The 23,293-nt window shown below is 37.2% G+C and overlaps 1 protein-coding gene across 8 annotated transcripts; it reads left to right on the forward strand.

The window, feature by feature from the left end:
- Positions 1-462: 462 nt before the first annotated feature.
- Positions 463-8,786, forward strand: LOC113719617 (uncharacterized). Of its 8 annotated transcripts, none has more exons than XM_027244860.2 (13): positions 463-626; positions 978-1,144; positions 1,289-1,502; positions 3,304-3,468; positions 3,559-3,677; positions 5,016-5,090; positions 5,556-5,649; positions 5,742-5,801; positions 5,986-6,051; positions 6,132-6,230; positions 6,917-6,961; positions 8,200-8,302; positions 8,413-8,786. In XM_027244860.2, exons 3-13 carry the CDS (start codon positions 1,380-1,382, stop codon positions 8,499-8,501), a joined length of 1,038 nt encoding a protein of 345 aa, XP_027100661.1. In that variant the 5' UTR covers positions 463-626; positions 978-1,144; positions 1,289-1,379; the 3' UTR covers positions 8,502-8,786. The 8 variants fall into 8 exon arrangements, 6 of the variants coding, with proteins under 6 accessions (XP_027100661.1, XP_027100660.1, XP_027100662.1 ...); XM_027244859.2 differs by having other exon boundaries at positions 978-1,121; XM_027244861.2 differs by lacking the exon at positions 978-1,144 and having other exon boundaries at positions 8,413-8,501; positions 8,577-8,786.
- The last annotated feature ends 14,507 nt before the right edge of the window (positions 8,787-23,293 follow it).

Raw genomic sequence — 23,293 nt, forward strand, 5'->3', positions numbered from 1 at the left:
ATACAATATATCAAATATTTCAAAAAAATTTTATGGTAAAAATTTTTCATATACACTGCTACAATAAAATTTTTTAAAAATACCCCAAAAAGTAACTAATCCAAATGATAGTCTTTCCTTTATTTGTCCCTCTACTTTTCATTTATTACACCAAGTCCATAAAATCCTCTCAAAACCAGGTCAAATAATTAATCTAAGTAATGAAATTTTAAACACTCTAAAGCTTCTCTCGTTTTTTGCGTTAAAAAAGTACATTTATCTCTTCCCCGAAAGGACCAATTTCTCAATCGTAATGCAGGCCTCCGAGGCTAAAGGCAGTTTTCAAAATATGAGGGGTTTAACAGCTATTTGAACGAATTACAGGGGTCCTTTGAACATTACTATTACCGCTTACAAGTCCTGGAATTGCAAATTTGTCTCCCAGTCCCCCCAACTCTTAAAAACCCGACCCACCCGACTTTCCTATTTTGGATATGATTGATTGGAACATCACCGTTCCCAACGGCAGCAAGGGTCCCGAGTGTAGCAAGAAACGCCAATCACGAAAAAACCCAGAAGAGGAAGAAGAAGGGATTCTTTGATCGTCCTCGCTCATTGCCAGCGGCCACTATTTTTCACTTACTCATGTGGGTTTCTGTTTGTTCTTAATCTTTTGTAGTCATATTTGATGGGTTCATGTTTATTTATTTTTGTTTCTTTTGATCCTCTTGGAAGTTTTGTTTGAGAATTTTTGGTTTTTGATTTAGCCACTGAATGTGTTTCATGTCTGAATTTTCTGCTCAACTGCCTTCTGGATAGTGGGAATTCAATTCAATTCAATTATGGGCAATTAACTTAGGCTAGTTAGATTCATTTCTGTGATAATTTTTTCTTGATCAGAATGCTAGTTTCTTTGGTTTTGATGAACTGAATTTAGCTTGCTTTGTATGGAGTCTCAGCATCTATTGCTGAATGTTGTTGTACCCTTTTTCTTGCAGTTATTATCAAGTAACGAAATGCTTTAAACAGTGAGATTCCCTGGCTAGACATGGTGTTCGGATAGTGCAAAGAGTTGAGATTTTAACTTGAGTGAGTGATAAATAATGTACTTTTTTCAAGGGCCATCAGCTGCAGCTCGAAAGGTGACAATGTGTAGAATGTAATGGTAAATTTTTCTGTAGCGAGCTGCCCTTAAGACCTCCTTGGACTTTTTTGAGGCTGGTACTTAATTAGTTTTATAGGTGCAGACATTGATGCCTGTCAAACAAAATAGAGATCTTTATGAGAGTGATAATTGTTTCCTTTGCAGGTTAACTAGCTTAAGTGTACCGCTGGTGATATCGTAAAGGAGCATTTGAAGATAGGACTGAAGTTGAGTGATCAATTGGTACACAGAAAACATGTCGTTCTCATTCTTCAAGCCCTCGCGGCCTAAAACTCCACAAGAACTTGCCAAGGCCATAAGGGACAGTCTTATGGCTCTCGATACCAAAACTGTTGCTGAAGTTAAAGCACTTGAGAAGGTCCTATTTTTTTGCACCTTCTTTTCTCATTGTTGCTTTAAGTTAATTTTTTTTTGAACCGTGGGTTGTTAGTTAAAGTTCAACATGGTCATTCTAGTGATGCACTCTTCTTTAGAAAATTAACTCAGTCATGCTATTTTTGGAGTTTGTGGATAATGCTAAAGAAATGATAATCTCATGCAGCTGTTGTTTGGACTGAGTTTTCAACTGTGAGTTGTCATGATGGAGAATTAAGTGCCATAAATAAAATAGACAAGGCTTCGGTTGTTTTCAACGTCTGGATTTGGTCAGTAGATAAAAGCTTAAACTTTTAAGGGGGCTATAATTTCTGCATTTGGAACACTTACTGTCTTTTTGAGAGTAGAATTCACTTGTTTTGTTGGTTCAAGTTGTTATTTTAAGTGTTTTTGTCTTTTACTTCAGCGTGGCTATAAATTGTGGGTAATTGCATAATATGACATGGTGAGAGATAAGGAATGTAATAAATGTAGTGGTACGAAGCGATGAAGGTTAGATTTAGTATAGATGAATTATTAGAGGCTTCTTTTTTACTGCTTACTCATACTTTTCTTTACATTTCTGTATGAGAAATTTTCTATGTCATCGTTTGGTTTTCGTAACTAAAAAAATGTTATTTGGTTGCTTGAGAAGGATTCCAGACCGAATATTTATTGCATATATGCAGTTAGAATTCACTCAGTCTGGACAATACATGTTGTGCAAAAATACTAGTGTTATTAATTATTTGAGAATTCTAGTAAAAATTCTTAAACTGAAGGGCTCAATCTCTCAAACGTGCTATGCATTCTGCATAGATGGCCAAAATTCCCAATTCTCTTGAGTTTCCTTCCCCTTGTATATCTTATAGGTTGCATCAATTTCTGATCTACTGGTTTAAGGAGTATGCCTCGCTTTTACCTTCACTCAAATTGATATCTGCACTATTAATTGCTTTATCCAGAAGAAAAAGAGAAAAGTTATTCCATGAACTATTTATTCAGCAAGGTTCTGGAAGCAATTTTTAACTCCTTGAGGCAACATTTCTGTGTGTCAAAGGAGAAGGAGCTTTTTTTTTTTCCCCCTATTCATCTGGTAATCCTCCTTGGTGTTTTTTACTAGTTCAGGAGCACATCTTGGTTTACAAGGTTTTCCTGATTCTTAAACGAATTGCTGATGTAGTTGTACTTAATTACTGGGTTATAATTTTTCAACTAATGGACAGATTTTCATGTACTTCAGACACAATGTAGACGGATTGGTTGAATTTTTTTTATAATTAAAGTAAGGATATGAAAAGCTAGTTTCATGGAATATTGTCATTCATGTGTTAATTGTTCCTGTGTCGCACAATAGAGAAAACGTTGAGCCCTTGAGAAGCTGAAAACTTGAGTATGGTCCTTGCTTACTAGTGCTAATATGATTGCAATGAGATGTCACATGATGATAATTTGGAAAAGAAGATGATAACCTATTAAGTGCTTCTAGTGCAAATAAGGGAAATGGAGACACTGAATTTTGTAGCATTTAGTGAATTGTGGTACCCTTGATCTGCCAAATGGTCCTTGCCTTGTCTGATTTCATTTTGTATGATCCAATGTGGCTCTTTGTAACAACTTCTTTTAACTTGCTTTACGGAACTCCCCTAAAAATGTAAGTGAATCAAATAATTCTGGCAAAGTGATCTATCAAAATTCTTGTCTGCCTGCCTCGTGTATGAAGCACGTATAATGACTGCTTTAAAATGCTATATAGGCATTAAACTATACAATGTTGATGTATCTTATAGTGTTGTTTCTAACAGGCTATGGAAGAAGTTGAGAAGAATATTATGACAATGAGAGCTCTGGTTTCAGGAGATGGGGAAGTTGAGCCAAATGCTGATCAAATTTCACAAATGGCAATTGAAATTTGTAACGAGGATGTTATTTCTCTTTTCATCCATAAGTTACCCATACTGGGATGGGAAGTAAGTTGTTCATACTCTATTCTTCAAAGAAACCCGCTTTAATATCTGTTTTAACTTATTTGCTTTACAAACTTTTCTCAACTTTGCTAGGCTAGAAAAAACTTGGTCCACTGTTGGTCGATATTGCTGAAACAAAAGGTTGATGACATATGTTGCTGTGTGCAATATATGGAGAACCACTTGGAGTTGTTAGACTTCCTTGTCGTGTGGTAAGTATTTACCCTTTCATGTTGTGTTCTATCTTCCTCACCCTTTTCCATGCTTTTTGAACAGTGAATTGTTTTATTGCACGATTTCCCTGATAGAAAGCTTATCTTTCCTGCCAACTTAAGGAAGGGACAAAATGGTAGATCTAGGTTATTAATGCCCCAGTTATTTCTTCAAAGAGCAAGAACCAGTTATTTCATGTTATTGAGGACAATGTGGATTTGAGTGTAATATCTGCAATGGTATTAAAACACAGATCAATCTTGTAATGATTAGCTGGTTGAAACTCAGCAGAACAATTGAATGTCCACTCTCAAGTCTGAAAATGCATTTGGTATTTAGTTATTATCATTTAATTGGTTATCTAACAAAATTAGCCAAAAAAAGAAAAAGGAAAAGAAAGGAGTCATTCAGATAATTCTTTATTTACATCCTGCTACCAAGGTTCATAGCAACTAATGTCTCAAATGTGGTTCAGTTCTGTAAGAGTTTCCAAGTGCAATGAGTACATGGATTTTGAACTAATTAATGAATTTTTCTTTTATAAGTCGATAAACTTTAATAACAAGGTGTAGCGGATAAAGCCTTATCATCGACAATAGTCAATGAACACTAGGTCTTAAAGCCAATAAAAGTGATATACTATTGCATTTGTTAGAGTAGGATGGATGATCTAAACTACCAAAAACAAAATAAATATCAGTGCTTGCTATAACTTCAAAGAAAGATTTTCTATCACATCTCTAAATTGTATGTCTTTTTTAGCAGAAGCAGATCGTAGCCAGTCGGTCATAATTTTATAGAGTTCTATTGCTGTTTCCCTACTTTGTCTACGTCAACCAACTAATATGATCTGGACTTTATCCAGATAAACTGACAGGCACTTAAGAAGTTTAAGTACCATGAGCCAATCCTTGTTACCCCTGAATAATGAATCAACAAGCTTTTTATACATGAAATTATATATCTTTCTTTTGTTTTTCTCAACCTTTTAGCAGTGATAAATGTGTCCTTAACTAGCACAGAGAGCTAGCAAGGCTAACTTGGAGTGATTCATTGGAATCTTTCATTCTTTCTCTTCGTTATTATGACGCAGTGATAGGAAAATATCACTGCTAAGATATTGCATTCAACATTTATCTTCACTTTCCTAAGATGAAATGCTGTTTATTAGTTCGCTAAAAGCCTCCAATACCTAGTGTTGTAAGGGTCTTTTAAAGTCAAAAAGCTACATCCATCCTTTTAGCCAGATGTTTCAGCGCTTCATGCATTTAGTCTATTAGTAGTTTAGGTTGAATGTTATTTTCTGACATGTTGCCTCTTGTTATCTTTGTGAGCAGCTACGACAACAAGGAAATTGCCTTGCATTGTGGGAGTATGTTGAGGGAATGCATCAAAAGACCATCTCTTGCAAAGTAAGAAATTAAAGTTCTTGGACTGCCCTGATTTTCCAACAATAAATGACTGTGGTAGAATGTTAATAGATAAACAATTAGGAGACATGGCATAAAAGATAGCTTTCTGTCCCACACACATCTCTCTCTCCCCCTCTCCCGCTGCGTCTCTCTCTCTCTCACTCTCTCTCTCTATCTCTATATATGTGTGTGTGTGTGTTCTGTGTGTAAATAATAGAATTCCTGGAATCTAGAAAGTGGAAATCTAAAGCCTTTTGTCCTTTGTTTTTTATTCCCAACCTATAATGGTCGTATTGTCAGCATCTGCATTCATGGGAGAAAAAAGTCAATGGCTGTCACTGAATGTTGCAACACATATTTCATTGTTCAATTTCCTTCTTTTCTTGGGAAATTTTTTCCCATTGTATTCTGTTTCATGGCATATGTGATGTTCATACTAACAATTCTTCAGTAGAATCCTTTCAGGTACATATTGGGGTCTCCAAGCTTTGAGTTATTCTTCAAATTTGTAGAGTTGCCGAACTTTGATGTCTCTTCTGATGCATTTTCTACTTTTAAGGTTGGATATATGCATATATGATTTCTGGTTTATGCAGTGTTTATTGTTAGTTTTTTGCATTTTTTGCTTATATTTGTAAAAGCTTTGTTCAGGATCTACTAACTAAACATGAATCATCTGTTGCTGAGTTCTTGTCTGCTCACTACAATGAGGTTAGTTCCTCCTTTCCAGTTTACTGATTGACAGAATAGTTCCTTTAATTGGAATAGATCAAATGTGAAACAAAAATCACTCTTCATTCATGCGTAATGGAAGTATTTATCTCAAAAGTAGAACTGCTTCTGTTATGCTTTTCTTCTTCGCCTTTTGATTTACTAAACAATTTTGTTTTTCCAGTTCTTTGAGCACTATGAAACACTTTTGACCTCTAAGAATTATGTGACAAGAAGGCAGTCTTTGAAGGTTGGTGCTCCGTTTATTTGATAATTTAATACTTGTAATACTCCTGGTTGTCACTTAGTCTAATGCAAATTGAATTTCAGCTTCTCTCAGAATTTTTGTTGGAGCCTCCAAATACCCATATTATGAAGCACTACATTACAGAAGTCCGCCACTTGAAAGTCATGATGACATTACTGAAGGTTTTTGTTACTATTTCTCATTACCTCTAGGACGAACAGCTGCTCCATTTGCAAGATCAATATGTCATCTTAATAAGAAACAAGAATTGGATTTGTGGATATTTGAGAATGATATTAGTGTAAGGGAAGAATAATGATTTCCGCACAATGTGCTGCCTTCTAAAAATAGCTAGATGTTCATTGACTCTATTATTACAATAAGTTGCATAGTCTAAATTTCTTATTAAACTGTGTTTCAATGTATAGATATAGATGTATATATTCTCAGGTTTTATCTTAAAGAAAAGGTCTAAAATGCGGTCTAGGAATCTCCCAAAGTTGTCTTGGATGGTCCTTACCAAGCAGTTTCCATGTGACCCAAACTGCAGGCATCTAAAAATGGTTCTTGGTACCATAAAATAACTGTTTATTTTTATGCCATCTCAAGTGATGTGCTAAAAATCCCAAATATGTTACAAGGTTTGATGGAGGCGTGTTTCCTTTCCAGGTAGTTATAACTGCATGAATTTCAGGGCAGTTGCAAGGGACAAAAATTACTTCTCAGCAATAAAGTTGGGAAAAGCAGAATATTTTTTAATTGTTGTTGCATCAGTTACTTACCACTTAATATCCACTTTCCCCAGGCTGGAAAACTGGTTTTGATTTGCATTTATGATCGATAACAATTTTTTTAATATTGTATGCAGGATTCAAGCAAAAACATCCAAATTTTGGCTTTTCACATTTTCAAGGTGCTCAAATTTTCCTTTCTTACTGACTGCTGGTTTTGATCCCCCTTGGAAATGGTAAATTAACAATAATAGCTCCTCCATTGAGAGGTGGAAGATTTGGTAAGAGAGTTTCTCTCTCAAATTTTATGAGGCCTCATTTCCCCAAAAACTTTTTGATAGAAGAGCCATAAGGATCTCAGTCCGAGCAAGACACTAAGGGAAATACTCGAGTGAAAACAAACCACGCTAGTATCCATGTCTTAGGATAAGCAAAGCTTCTGTGCCTAAAGGGGTTCTTTGTGTATAAAATATTGATGTGCCATTGTACGTGTGTTTGATGTAGAACAAATTGTATAATACATGCATAATGAAGATGCTTATATGTACATATAATATTATTCGACTTGCATATTTTTGCTGTTATAACCCAGAAGAAAAAACTAGAAGGATGGTTGATAACAAGCTAGTTGCAACTCTGCAGAACAAAAACCTCTTGTGCTTTGAGTAGCTAAGTTTGTCTTGGCATTAAATCCCAATGCCACCTACTTTGATAATTTTATAAGCTGTGCCTCTTGCAGAAGAAGCTGAATTACATGATACGACATGATTATGGTTCATGCGCTTCATTTGTTTTTGTGTGTGTGTGTGTGTGTGTGTGTATGTGTATGTGTTTTTTTTCTTTTTCCACGGGAGTTGCAAAGTTTTATCCTTTTCAAATCATATGTCCCAAGAAAGGAGCAACGTGCCAGGTGCATCAGGCTTGTCCTTGTATGAGTCTTATTTTACGAGAAGCATTTAGATTTTTGTCGTGTGCTTAGAGTAGCAGCAGAGAGATCATACTGCTACAGGGCAAACTGTAAAATATTTCCTGCTAATATGTGCACAGAAAGGATATGCTTTGCTCAGGGTGCATCCCATGGAAAAAATATGTAGGCTTAGTGCAGGAATCTGAAGTTTTTGGGTTGGGTGGTAAGGTGGGAGGGACTGTAGTAGTGTTAAGATGAGGGAAACACAATTGCCAGATCTTTTGGTATTAAGATTTTGGCTAACCTTGAAAATTTTTAATTCTATTTGCTTATCATTTTATGGAATTCATGGATGCATGCATGATGTGAGATATTTAAGTTGTTGAGGATAACGTTTAGCTACAGTTGTTCTGTTGGTAATTGAATATAAATTCTAGTATACTAAGATTTGATACATATTCATTTGCTCAGACTTCAATTTACATGGCACCTCAATTCTGTCTTTGACTGCAGGTGTTCGTTGCTAACCCTAACAAGCCTAGAGAAATAAAAGTCATCTTGTCCAAAAATCATGAAAAATTGTTGGCATTGCTGCATGATCTCTCCCCTGGAAAAGGCAAATGCATGACTAATTTTTTGCCCCACAACCCCACCCCCCTCCCAAAAAAGAAAAAACTGCCCATTTATCTTTCTGTCTTCTCTTTGTGAACATATATGTTGTTGCAGGTGGTGAAGATGAACAATTTGAAGAAGAAAAAGAGATGATTATCAAGGAAATAGAAAGATTATCTCGACTTCCAGACCTTGTATCTTAGGTATATAACACGTTTATGTGTTTTTCCCATTTCTTTTTTTTTTTCTTTTTTTTTTTTCCTATGGTCTGCCTAAAGCAATGGCCTTTGATTTCTTCGAATGATGATTTGAGCTGCTGCTGGAGCCATGGACGTGTGCAGGAAAGACGATCTCTTCGGCAAAGAACTTAGAGATCTGCTTTTGAGATAAATTAATTGTGTTTAATTGATTGAAAGAACATGTATAAATGTTTATCCCTTTTCTTGTTTCCCCACCAATTAATTATAAATAACATTTTGTTTGTGTTAGTTTTAAAATTGAAGCGATTAGTATATTTGAATACACAATTGGTCAACAAGTATAAGATTAAACTTAACCATTACGGTTGGCCAGTGATTAGGGGAGAGTTTTTAGGGTTTTTTCTGCTGTTGGATTCAGAGTTTGAATTCTACACTTAACAGTTGGGCAGTTGGAGGTAGGAATGGGGTGGGAAAGGGTGGGAAGTTAAAAGAAAAAATGTGAAGATTTGACCTCGTGCTAAATTATTTTGCACAAGTATTTTGCAATTTTGCAAAATTGCAAAATTTACCTCGTGGGAAGTTAAATTATCGTGGACAATTGAAAGAACATCCAAAGGTTCAAACTACTGGGTCATCAAAGTTAGTCTAGTATTCGCGATTTTGCGAGCTGAATCCTAGGTCAATTGGCATTGTTGGGATTTACTCCATATCCGGTCAGTTTAGGTACTCAAGCCAGTCTCGCGGTAGGTAGGTACACAAGTCGAATGGTTCAACTGCTGGGCCTGGTTAGGGTTTAATAATTGTGTCATCATGATTAATTTATATATAACTTATGTGTATATATGACTTATACACTTACGAGATCTATTAGAGCCAGAGAGGGAAGTGGGGTGACGGTTATCTTTCTTTGCTTATTATGATGTTGCTAGTGTAGATCGATAAGTTTAGATCTATCTAATGAGATTGCTTAACTTCGTGATTACTATCTAATGTATTTAAACTTATTATAATATTGATAGTGTCGACCTATGAACTTAGATCTGTCATATGGACATGAAGCTGGTAATTGCCAACCTCCGGTCTAGGCAGTAAGGTCATGGGATTTGGCAGTAAGTCCTGTAGGAATGTTGAGGTTCCTGTGGTCCGAGATTCAGGACGGTGAAGTGTTCAAATGATCAGATCTAGTTTCATAGACCTACATTGTTGATATTTGTTTAATTATTTATTTACTTGTCTTTGCTTATGGCTTTTTTTTACAAAACAAATTTTAGCCTTCTCAAATTCTCCCTAAACACCAAACCAGTAGATGACCTTCAAACCCGAATTGCTCAGATCGAGCAATCAATTCTCATTCAAAAGAAACTAGAAAACAAACCTTTTGAATTCCAGATCGACAAACAAAAACTTAGATCCGAATTATTTGCAAACCACAATCAATTTAAAAGAAAACATTTTTTTGAAAAATATTAGGGAGAAGTCCGGAAAAACATACAAAAAGACTTCTATGATTTTTTGAGAAAAACAAAGCAGCACATCCAATTCTTTGACTGGTATGAATCCCAAAAAATTCAGGTTTCCACACCAAATCTCATAGATCCAGTCCAAACTAAGCCAAAACCCATAGATTTATCCATTGATCTATTTCAATCAAATCATATACTAGAATCCCCTTATAAATCCTCAACTGAATCTTTAGATCCACCAAAATCAACTCATGTATCCATTAACCCATCAGATTCACCAAAACCTTTTAATTACAAAAACATATCAGAACCTTAGATCTACCAAAATCAATTCATATATCCACATCAAGATCTATAAACCTATCAAATCCATAAGAATCCTTGAAAAACAAATTTATAGATACACTAGATTCTCCTGTAGATTTATCAAACCTAGTAGAATTACCAAACCAAGAGTCTATCGAAACTTCAAAATTTCCAATGTCCGGTCAACCAATAAACAACTCTGACAATACCACTAGTCTTGATGCAGGAAAAGACATAGGATATCCCACAGTAAATGTTTTGACCAAGACGCAACCCATTACTAAACTTGTGGCTATTAGATATCCACAAACAAAGATTATCTCTTCTAAAAAGAAACCAAATCAATTAAGACTATAATCCAAAATACTACTAATTCTTCACAATCATTTATCTCAACCTTGTCCCATGAATCTAATCTCCCTTCCAGAAGTGCAAGTAGCAAACTTATTTCTCTGAAAATTTCAAAAGAAATCTCTACAAACAATAATCAAGAAGAAATTCCCAAATTATCTATATATTCTTTCATAACATACAAACAGTTGCAGTTTGACAAATTGAAGGTACTTAGTATCGAGTACCCAAGCCTCAAGGTAGAATCTTATACAGAAGAAACATGGTTCTCCAGCAAATACAAGGGACAAATAGAAGAGACATGGATCTTCAACCAACCAGAGAGACAGTCTCAAATACAAGAAGTATTTTCTCAAACATATCTGACTAGATCTCATATCAATATTCCATGATCTATTATATGGAACCAGGATACATTCTGGATGATCGGGGAAAAACAACACATTCAGTCTTTACACTCCCCGAAGAACAGGATTAATCATCCTTCCTCTCAACCAAAAAATGTGGGATGGCAAACGGCAGGGATATGCAATCTATCCACAAACATCTAGAAAAGATCTCTTTAAAATCTTTACTTAGTTTATCCCTAAAATTTCTCTTACAAATATTTATTTTTCAAACTTACTTTTCAAGTCTTTAGACCAATCAGAAAACCAAAGAGCTAGGATTAAACAATCCTTTCTTATTCCATTACCCAAACAAGAATTTAAAATTACTTAGTTTATCCCTAAAATTTCTCTTACAAATATTTATTTTTCAAACTTACTTTTCAAGTCTTTAGACCAATCAGAAAACCAAAGAGCTAGGATTAAACAATCCTTTCTTATTCCATTACCCAAACAAGAATTTAAAATTCAAAGAACCACCTTGATTAATACCATACAAAACTTCCAAGGGTCATCTACCCTAAATAAACCATATTCAAACCCTTTCTTACAAGATTATACTCCCAACCGAGAAAACACCAAAAATCTATACCATTCTCAAACAATCTATTCTGATATTTTCATGACAAAACCCAATATCCTTCAATATTTATGCAATACAGACAACATCCATGGATGGACCATAAATGAAGTATTCAAATACAATATTCTTACAATATCTCAACAGATGATGACCACAACTATGTCTAATCAAATATTACATGGCTGCAATCAGTTAGCTGCTCATATCCTATTCACGGGACTTATTAGGCAATTCAAAAAATGGTGGGAAGAACATCTCATCATAGAAGACAAAGACAAAGACATTCTTCACAACATCCTCGATGAATTTGAGATCTTAGAGACAGTGGTAACATTGATACTTAATATTACAAAAACATCTATTAGAAACATCCTGGACATGCTGACAATATTCATATCTGATGATGATTCAGGAATAACCAAAGAAGATTTACTAGAGCTATTCCCAAACTCCAGAAGATATCAACACATATTCTTAACCAAAATATATACAAGGCCAGATAGAAACAAGGTTCACAGGAGAGACTTCCTCAAAGACCTCCTCAGATCTCTACAAAAAGAATCCAGATACAAGAAGATTAAGCCTGAGGAAGAGACAACTTGTGAACAGATTACTAGACAAGTCCAAAAGGCAGGTTGGCTTCCCAGACAACATGTAGGAGAACAGGCCCAAGAAAGAAACCTTGGACCCCGTTACAAACAATTTGGGCTATCTAGCTACTATACAAAGTCCAATAAACAGCCCAAACCTACAAAATATCTTGAAAACCCTTTCTCTCCTACAAAACAACCATCTTTATCCATTTTCAAAACCCATAAACCTAAACATATAAACCAACATTACAAATCCAACTAAAAAAAACAATACCTTAGGACTAGTAGACCAGATCAGAGCCCAAATATCAAATCTTCTGATCAAAACAGATACTGATGAATCTGAACAAGAAGAAGATTATGATGATGATATTCCAACATCTTCTTCCCAAAACATCAGTGATGAAGATGAAAAAGAAGGTCCTACAATCAATGTGTTAACCAAGGACCAAAACCTTCTCCTCAACATCATTGAAGATATTCCTGAAACAGAAAAAAGACAACCCTACCAGAACAAACTCAAAGAGTCTCTAAACCAAGTTTCGAATCCTTTAACCAAAAAAAGATAGCTTCAAAATCCCCAAATCAAATCCTTGTAAACCAATACTCCATGATTTCTTAGAAATCTCTGACAAATTCCCTACTCAACCAATGGCCTTCCAAAATTTTCAAAAAGGAATCAACCTTGCAAACCTGAATGACAAATCCCAATCACTTCAGGAGTATTCTGTCCCAATACGATTACTAATTACTAACAATTATGTAATCGAAACTAAAGCCTTATTTGATACAGGGATAGATCAAAATTATATTTCTAAAAACCTCATTCCCATCCAATTTCTAGAAAACCTTAGAGAAACCAACAATCCCAAACTTGATATCAGATTCAAATTTTCAAATATCCAAAATCAATTCTCAGATACCTTCTGCAGACAATGAAATTTTAATTAATTCTTAAAATTATCATTGGTCTATACATTATTTTTGTGACTTATTTTTTGTCCAACCGAATATTGCCATATGTCATGTACACTTGGAAAGATTGGTTATTAAATAGCCAATTATATTTTGCCACGTGTCAAGTTGAGACGTTCCAATCAATTGAAATTGCTGGGATATCTCCACCAACCAAATCATATCATATCACATGTCTATTGGATAGATATTTAAATACTTATTTCTTATTAAAGAGATAATATTTAGAGTCGTTTGATCCATATATATCTCTTATATACTGCAATGGTTTGTCCAATCAAACAGCGCCACGTCACTTGTCCCCACAAGCTTGGCCAATCGAGAAATTACTTATCTCTTTATTAATAAATATAAAATGAAGAGATAATATTTAACTGGCACAGTCCTAATACGACTGTACGTCTTGCAAGGCAAGTAGAGTGGTGTACATGTTTTCAACTTCTACCTCCTGCTACAACTATAAATATGGGTCTCTCTACCAAATCGACATACACAAAAACATCCAGAGGCATCTCATACGCTCAAGCATTGAAGCTCCAAGCTACGAAAGGTTCGGGTCTTCAAGCTCTTCAAGTCTTCCATATATCAAGACTTGAGTCTTCAAAATATCTTTCAAGTTCTTCAAATCTTCCATATCAAGATTTGAAGGAACCGGTGGTGGATCCAAGAACAAGCTACGCAGCCCTTGGATTGGCGTTCGAGGAGGAGAATCGAGGGAAACTCTCTACAAATTCGAGAAAACCCCAGAGATTGTACTCATATATTTTTCTAAATTTATATATTACATATTTGTCGTGTATCTTTCTTGTCGTTTTGTAGATTTGAAATTTTTATCGCTTACAAATTTTTGGCACGCCCAATGGGACCATCTCTGCCTTCCATCTCTTTTCTTCGAATATTCAACTACATACATCATCAATGGCACCAAAGAGCAACAAAATCATGATTGCACGTTCCAAGGCTACTGATGCTAAGCCTGTTTAGGAAGCTGTATATGTTGCCACCAATACCCGCGCTATTGGTCCTGTGACAAGGAGTATGACGAGAATCTCCACCCAAAGTAGCATGGAAGCTCCATCGGCGCCAACTCTTGTCTTCGGTTCAACATCACCAATGAACTATTCTTCCACGATGGGGATCCAAAACGTTCCTACCTCGATTGAGAAGGCTCTTGCCATGCTCCAATTTGGATCCGAATCCAAGTTTTCTAAGCATGACGATGATTCATCAAGCACTGGATCAGCCTCTTCACATGAAACTCTTCATTCAAGATTTTCTATTAAAAATTTTGCTGGTTCCTCTGCTGCAATGCCTGCTATGATGAAAAATACTTTAAGTCTCGAAGAACAAGTTTCGAACATGTCCAAGATGATGGAGACCATAATGAAACACATCAAGGACCAAGATGCTCTTATCGCTCAACTACTCATCCAAAAAGATCGCGCTCCTGAAGGAAGCAATGCAAACCCTAAGGAGTACCAAGAGCATGAAATTCCCTCATCTAAAGCCAAAAACAAGGTGAAGGAAGTATATGTGACCGCCGATGGAACTATTCCCATGGAACAACTGAAGGAACTTGTTGAAGGCGTGATCAAAGATAACAAAGAGGGTGGTTCAAAGTCAAGCTTTACCTACTGCAAGCCTTACACTAGTAGAATTGACAACCTAGCAATGCCTGCTGGATATCAACCGCCTAAATTTCAACAGTTCGATGGGAAAGGTAGTCCAAAACAACATGTGGCCCATTTTGACAAACCTGCAATAACGCTGGAACCTATGGTGACCTGCTAGTCAAACAGTTCGTCCGATCCTTGAAGGGCAACGCGTTTGATTGGTGCACTGATCTTACTCCGGGGTCCATCGACAATTGGGAACAGCTGGAACAAGAGTTCTTGAATCGCTTCTATAGCACTAGAAGAACCGTTAGTATGCTGGAGTTGACTAACACTCGTCAATGGAAGGATGAACCTGTGATCAACTACATTGATAGGTGGAGAAGTCTGAGTCTCAACTGTAAGGACAGACTGTCTGAACCCTCTGCCATAGAAATGTGCATCCGAGAAATGCATTGGAGCCTCAGCTACATTTTACAGGATATACGTCCAAACACATTTGAAGAATTAGCTACTCGTGCTCATGATATGGAGTAAAGCATTACGGCCAATGCAACTGATGGGCTTCCTATTCAAGCCCCGCGAGTGCAGCCGCCTCATCAAAGCAATGAAAAGCAAGAAAATAAAAAGGGGGGCAAGCCTCCTTCAAGATTCAGTAATAAGGAGTTCATGGCAATAAACACAGCTCCCATGAAAATTACTACTAAGGTAAGCCGAAAGGTCACCGAAAAGATAGATTCCCCTCAAAATAGGTCGGTAAGAAGACCCACCCTAAAAGAAATGCAAGAAAAGGAATACTCCTTCTTTGAATCCGATTTACATGGGATGTTCGATGATCTTTTCAAGAAGAAACTCCTTGAACTTCCCGACATGAAGCGCCCAGAGGAAGCCGGTCAAATTAATGATCCAAATTATTGCTGTTATCACCGCTTGATTGGCCACCTTCTCACTAAATGCTTTGTCTTTAAGGACAAAATTATGGAATTAGTCCGTCAAGGAAAAATCCTTCTTGAGGAGGATAAAGTATCGATAAACCAAACAACAATAATGTTTGGGTCGGTGTGTTGTCCGATAGAAGTTTTATCCACATCAAACAGTGCTTTGTCTAAGGAGTTTGAAAAATCCTCAATTGAAGACGTTATTGAAAATGATAACGAAGGATGGACTTTAGTCACTCGAAAGAGAACTTGCAAGCCAAAAATAAAGAAGGACATCTTTTCGAAAAGCATTCGTTCGACAAAGTCTAAAATGACAATGAAACAACGAAATGCAACAAAGGAACAAAAAGGAGTTGCCACAACGCCAATTCCTTCAGATTTTCAGCTCCTTCAAGAGATTCGACAGCCCGTGACACTGAGAGAATTTATACCCAAGGGGTATTTAAGTGCCGATGCTGATAATTTCATTTCTTGTAATGTCGTCAAAGTTGAAAATCCTCAAACCACACAAATTGGCACTAAATTTGAGGAAAAACTCAAAATCGATGATAAACCACTAGTGGATTGTGCAACGACTATCATTTTTTATGATGACGATTTAACTGTTGAGTTCAAAACCCACAATCGACCTTTGTTTGTTAGTGTGTATGTCCGAGAACAGAAGATGAATCGGCTACTCATTGATGGGGGATCTACTGTCAATATTATGTCCGTACGTGTTATGAAAGAACTATGAATCTCAAGTGATGAACTCTCCCAGAGCCGCCTCATGATCCAAGGATTTAACCAAGAAGGGCAAAGAGCAATTGGTCTCATAAGGCTTGAATTGCTCATTGATGAGTTGTCTTCAAATGCATTATTTCATATCATTGAAGCCAAAATCTCTTATAATATGCTCTTGGGACGACCCTGGATTCACGAGAATGAAATTATACGGTCTACTCTGCATCAATGTTTCAAATATTGTCGAGACGGTATAATTAACAAAGTTGTTGCCGATGATAAACCTTTCACTGAGGCCGAGGCTCACTTTGCCGATGCCAAACTTTACCTTCAGAAAGAAGCAAAAAGAAAAGAATCAGTAAAGGAAGAAAGTCAAGATTTTAAAGTACCTATTTTACGGTATATTCCAAGATCAAAGAGAGGAGAATGTCAGTCTTCTTTTATCAGGAATGATACATTAAATGTTTCGCTCACCAAAATAGAGCCTGTTAAAAGTGAGAAAGCGAGCTTGCAAGGATTTGTTCGTTCCAAAGAAGAACCGGCAGTAGAACATTACTCACTACCAACTAATCAGACTCAAGAAGGTTTTGATCCAAACGCATATAGACTTCTTGCTAAGGCCGGTTATAACACAAATGAGAAGCATACATTAGGCAAACTCCTTCCTGAGGTAATTGGCGAGAAGACTCATAAATTAACACCTACGCAGAAAATATTGAAAAAAAAAGATTATAATGTTGAAAGTTCATCGATGGGTCTTGGTTATCAACCGCCTTCTCCAGTGCGTATAATGATCACAAGGGCAAGTTATAACTACGTGAACGAAGAAATGGAGGTCACAAGTCGAAAGAGATCTGTGTTCGATAGGTTGGGAAATAAGTCAAAGCATACTTCTGTGTTCGACAGACTTGGCCCGCAGCCGAAAAATTTGAAACCGCCCGTCTATGAAAGATTAGGCAGTAAAAAGCAAGAGTATCAAGTTGCCAAGGAAGAAAGTCTTACTCCAATAAAGAAAAACGGACCAAGAAAGCGAGTCTCTAATTTCTTCATGCACTATGGAGATTTATTCAATGTAAGAATTGAAACCATTTTTGAAGAGTAGGGTCAAGAAAGTATGGCTTCCTGTCATCATATTACGATCAGTGATCCCGAAGAAGAAGAAGAAGATGCGGATGACGCTCCCACTGAACTTGAACAAGGGGTAAAAAATACAGTCGATGTGTTAAAGGTGATTAACCTTGGCACAAGCGACGATCCTCGCCCAATTTACATAAACTCTTGTATGACTCCTGAAGAAGAGAAAGAGTATGTTGATTTGCTGCTCGAATTCAGGGACGTCTTTGCCTGGAATTACTTAGAAATGCCTGATTTGGATCCAAGGATCGCCGTTCATAATTTGTCTGTCAAGCGAGGAACAAAACCTGTCAAGCAAACTCAAAGGCGCTTTCGGCCCGAATTGATTCCTCTGATAGAAAATGAGATAAATAGATTGATTGAAACTGGGTTCATACGGGAAGTGAAATATCCAACATGAATTTCAAGCATTGTCCCTGTGAGGAAGAAGAATGGGCAAATCCGAATTTGTGTTGATTTTTGAGACTTAAATAAGGCTTGCCCCAAAGATGATTTTTCACTTCCAATCACAGAATTGACGGTAGATGCTACAACCGGGCATGAAGCATTATCTTTTCTCGATGGATCGTCTGGCTACAATCAAATATGCATGGTGCCCGAGGATGAGGAGCTCACTGCCTTCCGCACCCCCAAAAGAATTTATTACTATAAAGTAATGTCGTTTGGCTTGAAAAACGCTGGAGCGACATATCAAAGGGCAATGCAAAGAATTTTTGATGATACGCTCCACAGAAATGTAGAGTGCTACGTTGATGACCTTATGGTGAAATCAAAGAAGCGAAAAGATCATATTCAAGACTTTCAAAGAGTTTTCCAACGCATTCGGAGATACCAACTGAAGATGAATCCTTTGAAGTGCACATTCGGAGTCACTTCTGGCAAGTTTCTCGGTTTCATCGTTCATCAACGGGGGATAGAGGTCGATCGATCTAAAATTGATGCCATTGTGAATATGCCTGAACCGTAAAATATTCATGAATTGAAGAGCTTTCAAGGGAAGTCGGCTTATATCCGGAGGTTTATCTCTAATTTGGCCGGACGATGCCAACCCTTTAGTCGACTGATGAAGAAAGGGGTGCCCTTTGAGTGGGATGAATCGTGTAGGAATACTTTTACAAGCATCAAAATGTATCTCATGAATCCCCCAGTGTTGGCTGCGCCTATTCCAAGAAATCCATTGATTCTCTATATTTTCGCTCAAAAACGGTCAGTTGGGGCCTTACTTGTTCAAGAAAATGATGAAGGTAAGGAGAATGCGCTGTATTACTTGAGTCGGATGATGACATCTAATGAGTTGAATTACTCACCCATCGAGAAGTTGTGTTTGACACTTATATTTGTCATTCAGAAGTTGAAATATTATTTTCAAGCACACACTGTTCGACTCATATCTAAGTCTAATCCCATTAAATATATCATGGCAAAACCTATACTATCTGATCGGCTCGCGAGATGGTACCTCCAGTTTCAACAATTCGAAATTATTTATGTACCTGCAAAAGCTGTCAAAGGACAAATATTGGCAGACTTTTTAGCTGATCATCCTATACCTGTCGAGTAGGAGTTGACTGATGAACTTTCCGATGAAAAAGTGTTTATGTTCGAATCCCCGTGGTTGATGTATTTAGATGGAGATATTCACCGTGATGGAACTGGTGCGGGAGTTGTCTTTTATACCCCTGAATCAGATATATTACCGTACTCTTTCACTTTAACACGCCGGTGTTCAAACAATGTGGCCGAATATTAGGCATTGATTCTCGGTCTGGAAACGGCCGTAGACATGAAGCAGTTGCATCTTAGGGTCTATGGTGATTCCAAATTAGTGGTAAATTAATTTCTTGGTATTTATGATGTCAAAAAGCCTGAATTGATCCCATATTATAAGTATGCAAGACAACTCATGGGATATTTAGATAATGTCACTATAGAACATATCTCTAGAAATTTCAACCAACAGGCCGACTCTTTGGCAAAGGTGGCGTCCAAGATCACTCTACATTCTCATCGAAAATAAATTTCAATATGTCAAAATTGGGTCATACCTCCGATGTTCGATGAAGAAGATGCTGGTGAGGAAGAAAATGCGTATCATATTTTTGTCCATGAGATCGAAAAGGAGGATTGGCATCACCTCATCATTGATTACCTTAATCATGGGAAGTTACCAGAAGATCCCAAGAAAAGGGTTGATATACGTCGTCGAGCGCCACGTTTCATTTACTACAAAGGGACGCTCTACTGAAGATTATTCGATGGGGTGTTTCTACGATGTTTTGGAGAAGATGAGGCCATGCAAGCAATGGAAGAGGCTCACTCTGGGATATGTGGTGCTCACCAATCTGGCCCAAAATTACACTTCCGCATTAAGAGAATGGGATACTACTGGCCGACGATGGTAAAAGACTATCGATTTTGCTAGAAGATATCAAGCTTGTCAATTCCATGGCAATTTCATCCGTCAACCTCCTGAGCCATTGCATCCAACTGTGGTTTCTTGGCCGTTCGATACTTGGGGTTTGGATATAGTTGGACCGCTCCCAAAATCTTCTGGAGGACACATTTTCATTTTGGCGGCAACGGATTATTTCTCAAAGTGGGCTGAAGCGGTTCCTCTAAGAGAGGTAAAAAAGGAGAATGTAGTAGATTTCATTCGCTCGCACATCATTTATCGATATGGAGTCCCGCGTTATATCATTACGATAATGGTAAACTTTTTTGCAATGTAGCTATGAACAAACTTTGTGAAAAGTTTCATTTCAAACAATACAATTCGTCCATGTACTACGCTGCCGCAAATGGACTCGCTGAAGCATTCAACAAGACCTTATGTAATCTGTTGAAGAAAATCGTGGATAAATCGAAAAGGGATTGGCATCTTCGAATTGGAGAAGCACTTTGGGCATACCAAACTACTTTTCGAACTCCCATGGAAGCGACCCCATACGCGCTTGTTTACGGTGTTGAAACTGTTCTTCCACTTGAGTGTCAAATACCTTCGCTAAGAATTGCGATTCAAGAAGAGCTCAGTGAAGAAGATAATGTTCGTCTTCTCCTTGAGGAGTTAGAAGCACTCGACTAAAAGAGATTGGAAACTCAACAACGAATTGAGTGCTATCAAGCCCGCCTTTCAAAAGCATTCAATAAGCATGTCCGGTCACGCTCTTTCCAGATTGGAGAGTTAACACTCGTTGTTCGGAGATCGATCATTCTCACTCATGGCGGACAAAGAAAGTTTACTCCTAAGTGGGATGATTCATATGTTGTTCGAGAAGTGTATACAAATGGCTCCTACAAGTTGGTTGCTGAGGATGGATTAAGGATTGGCCCCATTAATGGCAAGTACCTAAAAAGGTACTATGCGTAATCGGAACCGCGCGATGCTCCTGGCCCGCATGAGCCAAAACTGTGGATGGCGATCACCAATAGTGTAGTATGTGGTTAAACTGCTAAAACACTCCACCAAGTCTAATGTGGTAAACAAATAGATACTCTTGGCCCGCATGAGCTAAAACTGTGGATGGCAATCGGCAATCACCAATAGTGTAGTATGTGGTTAAACTGTTGAAACACTCTACCAAGTCTAAGGTGGTATACAAATAGATACTCCTGACCCGCATGAGATTAAAATGTGAATGACAGGAACTACGTGTGACTTGATTCCCTTGTTGGGATACGTAGGCAGCTTGGAAGGCAACTTCTAAGTTCAGTACACCTGCTAAATCAAACCTTTTTTCCTTGCAAAAAAAAAAAGGTCTCTTCTTTTTCTTTGAAGATAAAATGCTAAATTTAGAAGTTCTTTTGTCTTAAAAAAAATAAAAAAAAAACAAGAGATAAGAAATGAAAAGCATTTTATTATTCAAAAAAAAATCATTACAAGAAAAAAAAAAGGGAAAAAGACATGGTGAAAGATCTCAATGTCAAATTTGTAGTCCACTACAGCTATTTTACATGATTCCAGTGCAGACTTCATATCTTCAAGTTCTTTCACTGCGTCATCAGTCAAGATGCCGATACTTTCAATAGAAGAGAGCTCATCATGTGCTCGGGTTATTTCAGTCTAGATCTCTTCGAAAGTTTCATGCTTTTGATCGATAGTTGAGCTGATTTCCAGACCTTATTTCTCCAAATTGATAAGTTCCTGTTGCAAAACTTTCTTTCTGTCTTCAATAGACTGCAACTTTTCTTCAAGACTTTGCAGATGACGAGTTAGTTCTTCTTTATTCGCCTTAGCTCTCCCGAGTTGGCCGGTCACTTTGGAAATGAGTTCTATATGTGTTTCTTTACTCATCTTTTTCCATGACGAAGATGCCAAAACGTCATATGCCTCCGCCTTGGCAAACAATTCTATCAAGAAGTCCTTTAAAGGGAGACCATTGGTGGGATCCGTTCTTGTGATTTCCGCAATGATTTCCTCTGCGCACTCTTTTAAAGAAGAGATCTGCTCAATAAGAGTGTCAAGAATCTGTCCGCGAAAATCCATCCACAAACACTGCAAGTATTTTCTTCAATGCGTCTGGATCAACTTTTGGCCATGAAACTCTGAAACCAATGCTACCTTAGGTCTTTTTCGGATTTCGTGCGAACTAGTCAACTCCTTCTTATGCGTTGACGAGGTACCTTTATTGGGGACAAGTTATTTTGGAATGCTGATAATGACTTCGTCACTTTTCTTGTTTGAAATTATATCATCAGCTTCGAGTTTGGGTGGTGAATTGTTACCAACACCTTCTTGACGGAATTCAAGAAACGGGGGCTGGAAAAAAAAGTTACAAAAAAAAAAAAAATTGAGAGATGATTACCTTAAGTGGCGACACTCCAACTGACGGTGGTGTAAAGGAAATCTCTTCCAAATCAGAAGATGTCCTCTTCTTTGATCGGTTCCAATGACGGTCTTGACTACTGCTACCGCTTGCCAACAAATGAGTTTCTCCTTTGGTAGATCCGATGCCCTGAACTTGAGTCCCTTCATTTTCTATAACCTCGATAGAATCACGATCGACCACCATTTCAATTTCGATATCTTCTTCTGTGCGAGTCACGGATAAGGATTTTGAAACTTTAGGTGGCGTCTTCTTGGTTGGGATCATTGGTTGCGCCTCTTTGATGGCCTGCCGAGAGTTCTTGGAAGACTTATTTTTTGTGACGATGTTTTTCGAGGGACTGCTAGTAATTTTGTTCTTCCGCAAGGTGGATGAGGTAATACCCGTTACAATCTCTATAACTCAATTATGATCAGAAGTAACCTTACTTTTCTTCGATGATTGTTGAGGGATCTTAACGGTAAATTTAAAGGAAGTAGAAGAGACACTATTTGACCGAGTCAACCACCAGGCGTCATAGTTTTTTGTGAACAATGGATGCTTCCTGTGCGTGGGTATAGTCATCCGAGATCATGTCTGCGTGCGAACTGAGGAATCCCATAGTTGAATAACCTCACCTAAAGTATAAGTATGAGTGATCTCTTTCAAGTTGTTGGGAATGTCTTGACAGAAGCCGAATTGTCTACTAAACCTGCAAGAATTATATTTTTCAATAATGAAAGTATTATCCTTACGTAGAGTTAAATGGCAAGAGCGTTGACTAATAAAGTAGCTCGTAAGTCTTGATGATAAGGATCCATCGTCGATCAACACCTTTTCTTCATTCTCAGTCCAACACAATTTGGGAAGCATCAAAGGATTCACTTCTTTGAAGATTTCCTCAACTTCTGATTGGCCATAAAATATT

Source organism: Coffea arabica, chromosome 11e (genome assembly GCF_036785885.1).
Source record: "Coffea arabica cultivar ET-39 chromosome 11e, Coffea Arabica ET-39 HiFi, whole genome shotgun sequence".
NCBI lineage: Eukaryota > Viridiplantae > Streptophyta > Magnoliopsida > Gentianales > Rubiaceae > Coffea > Coffea arabica.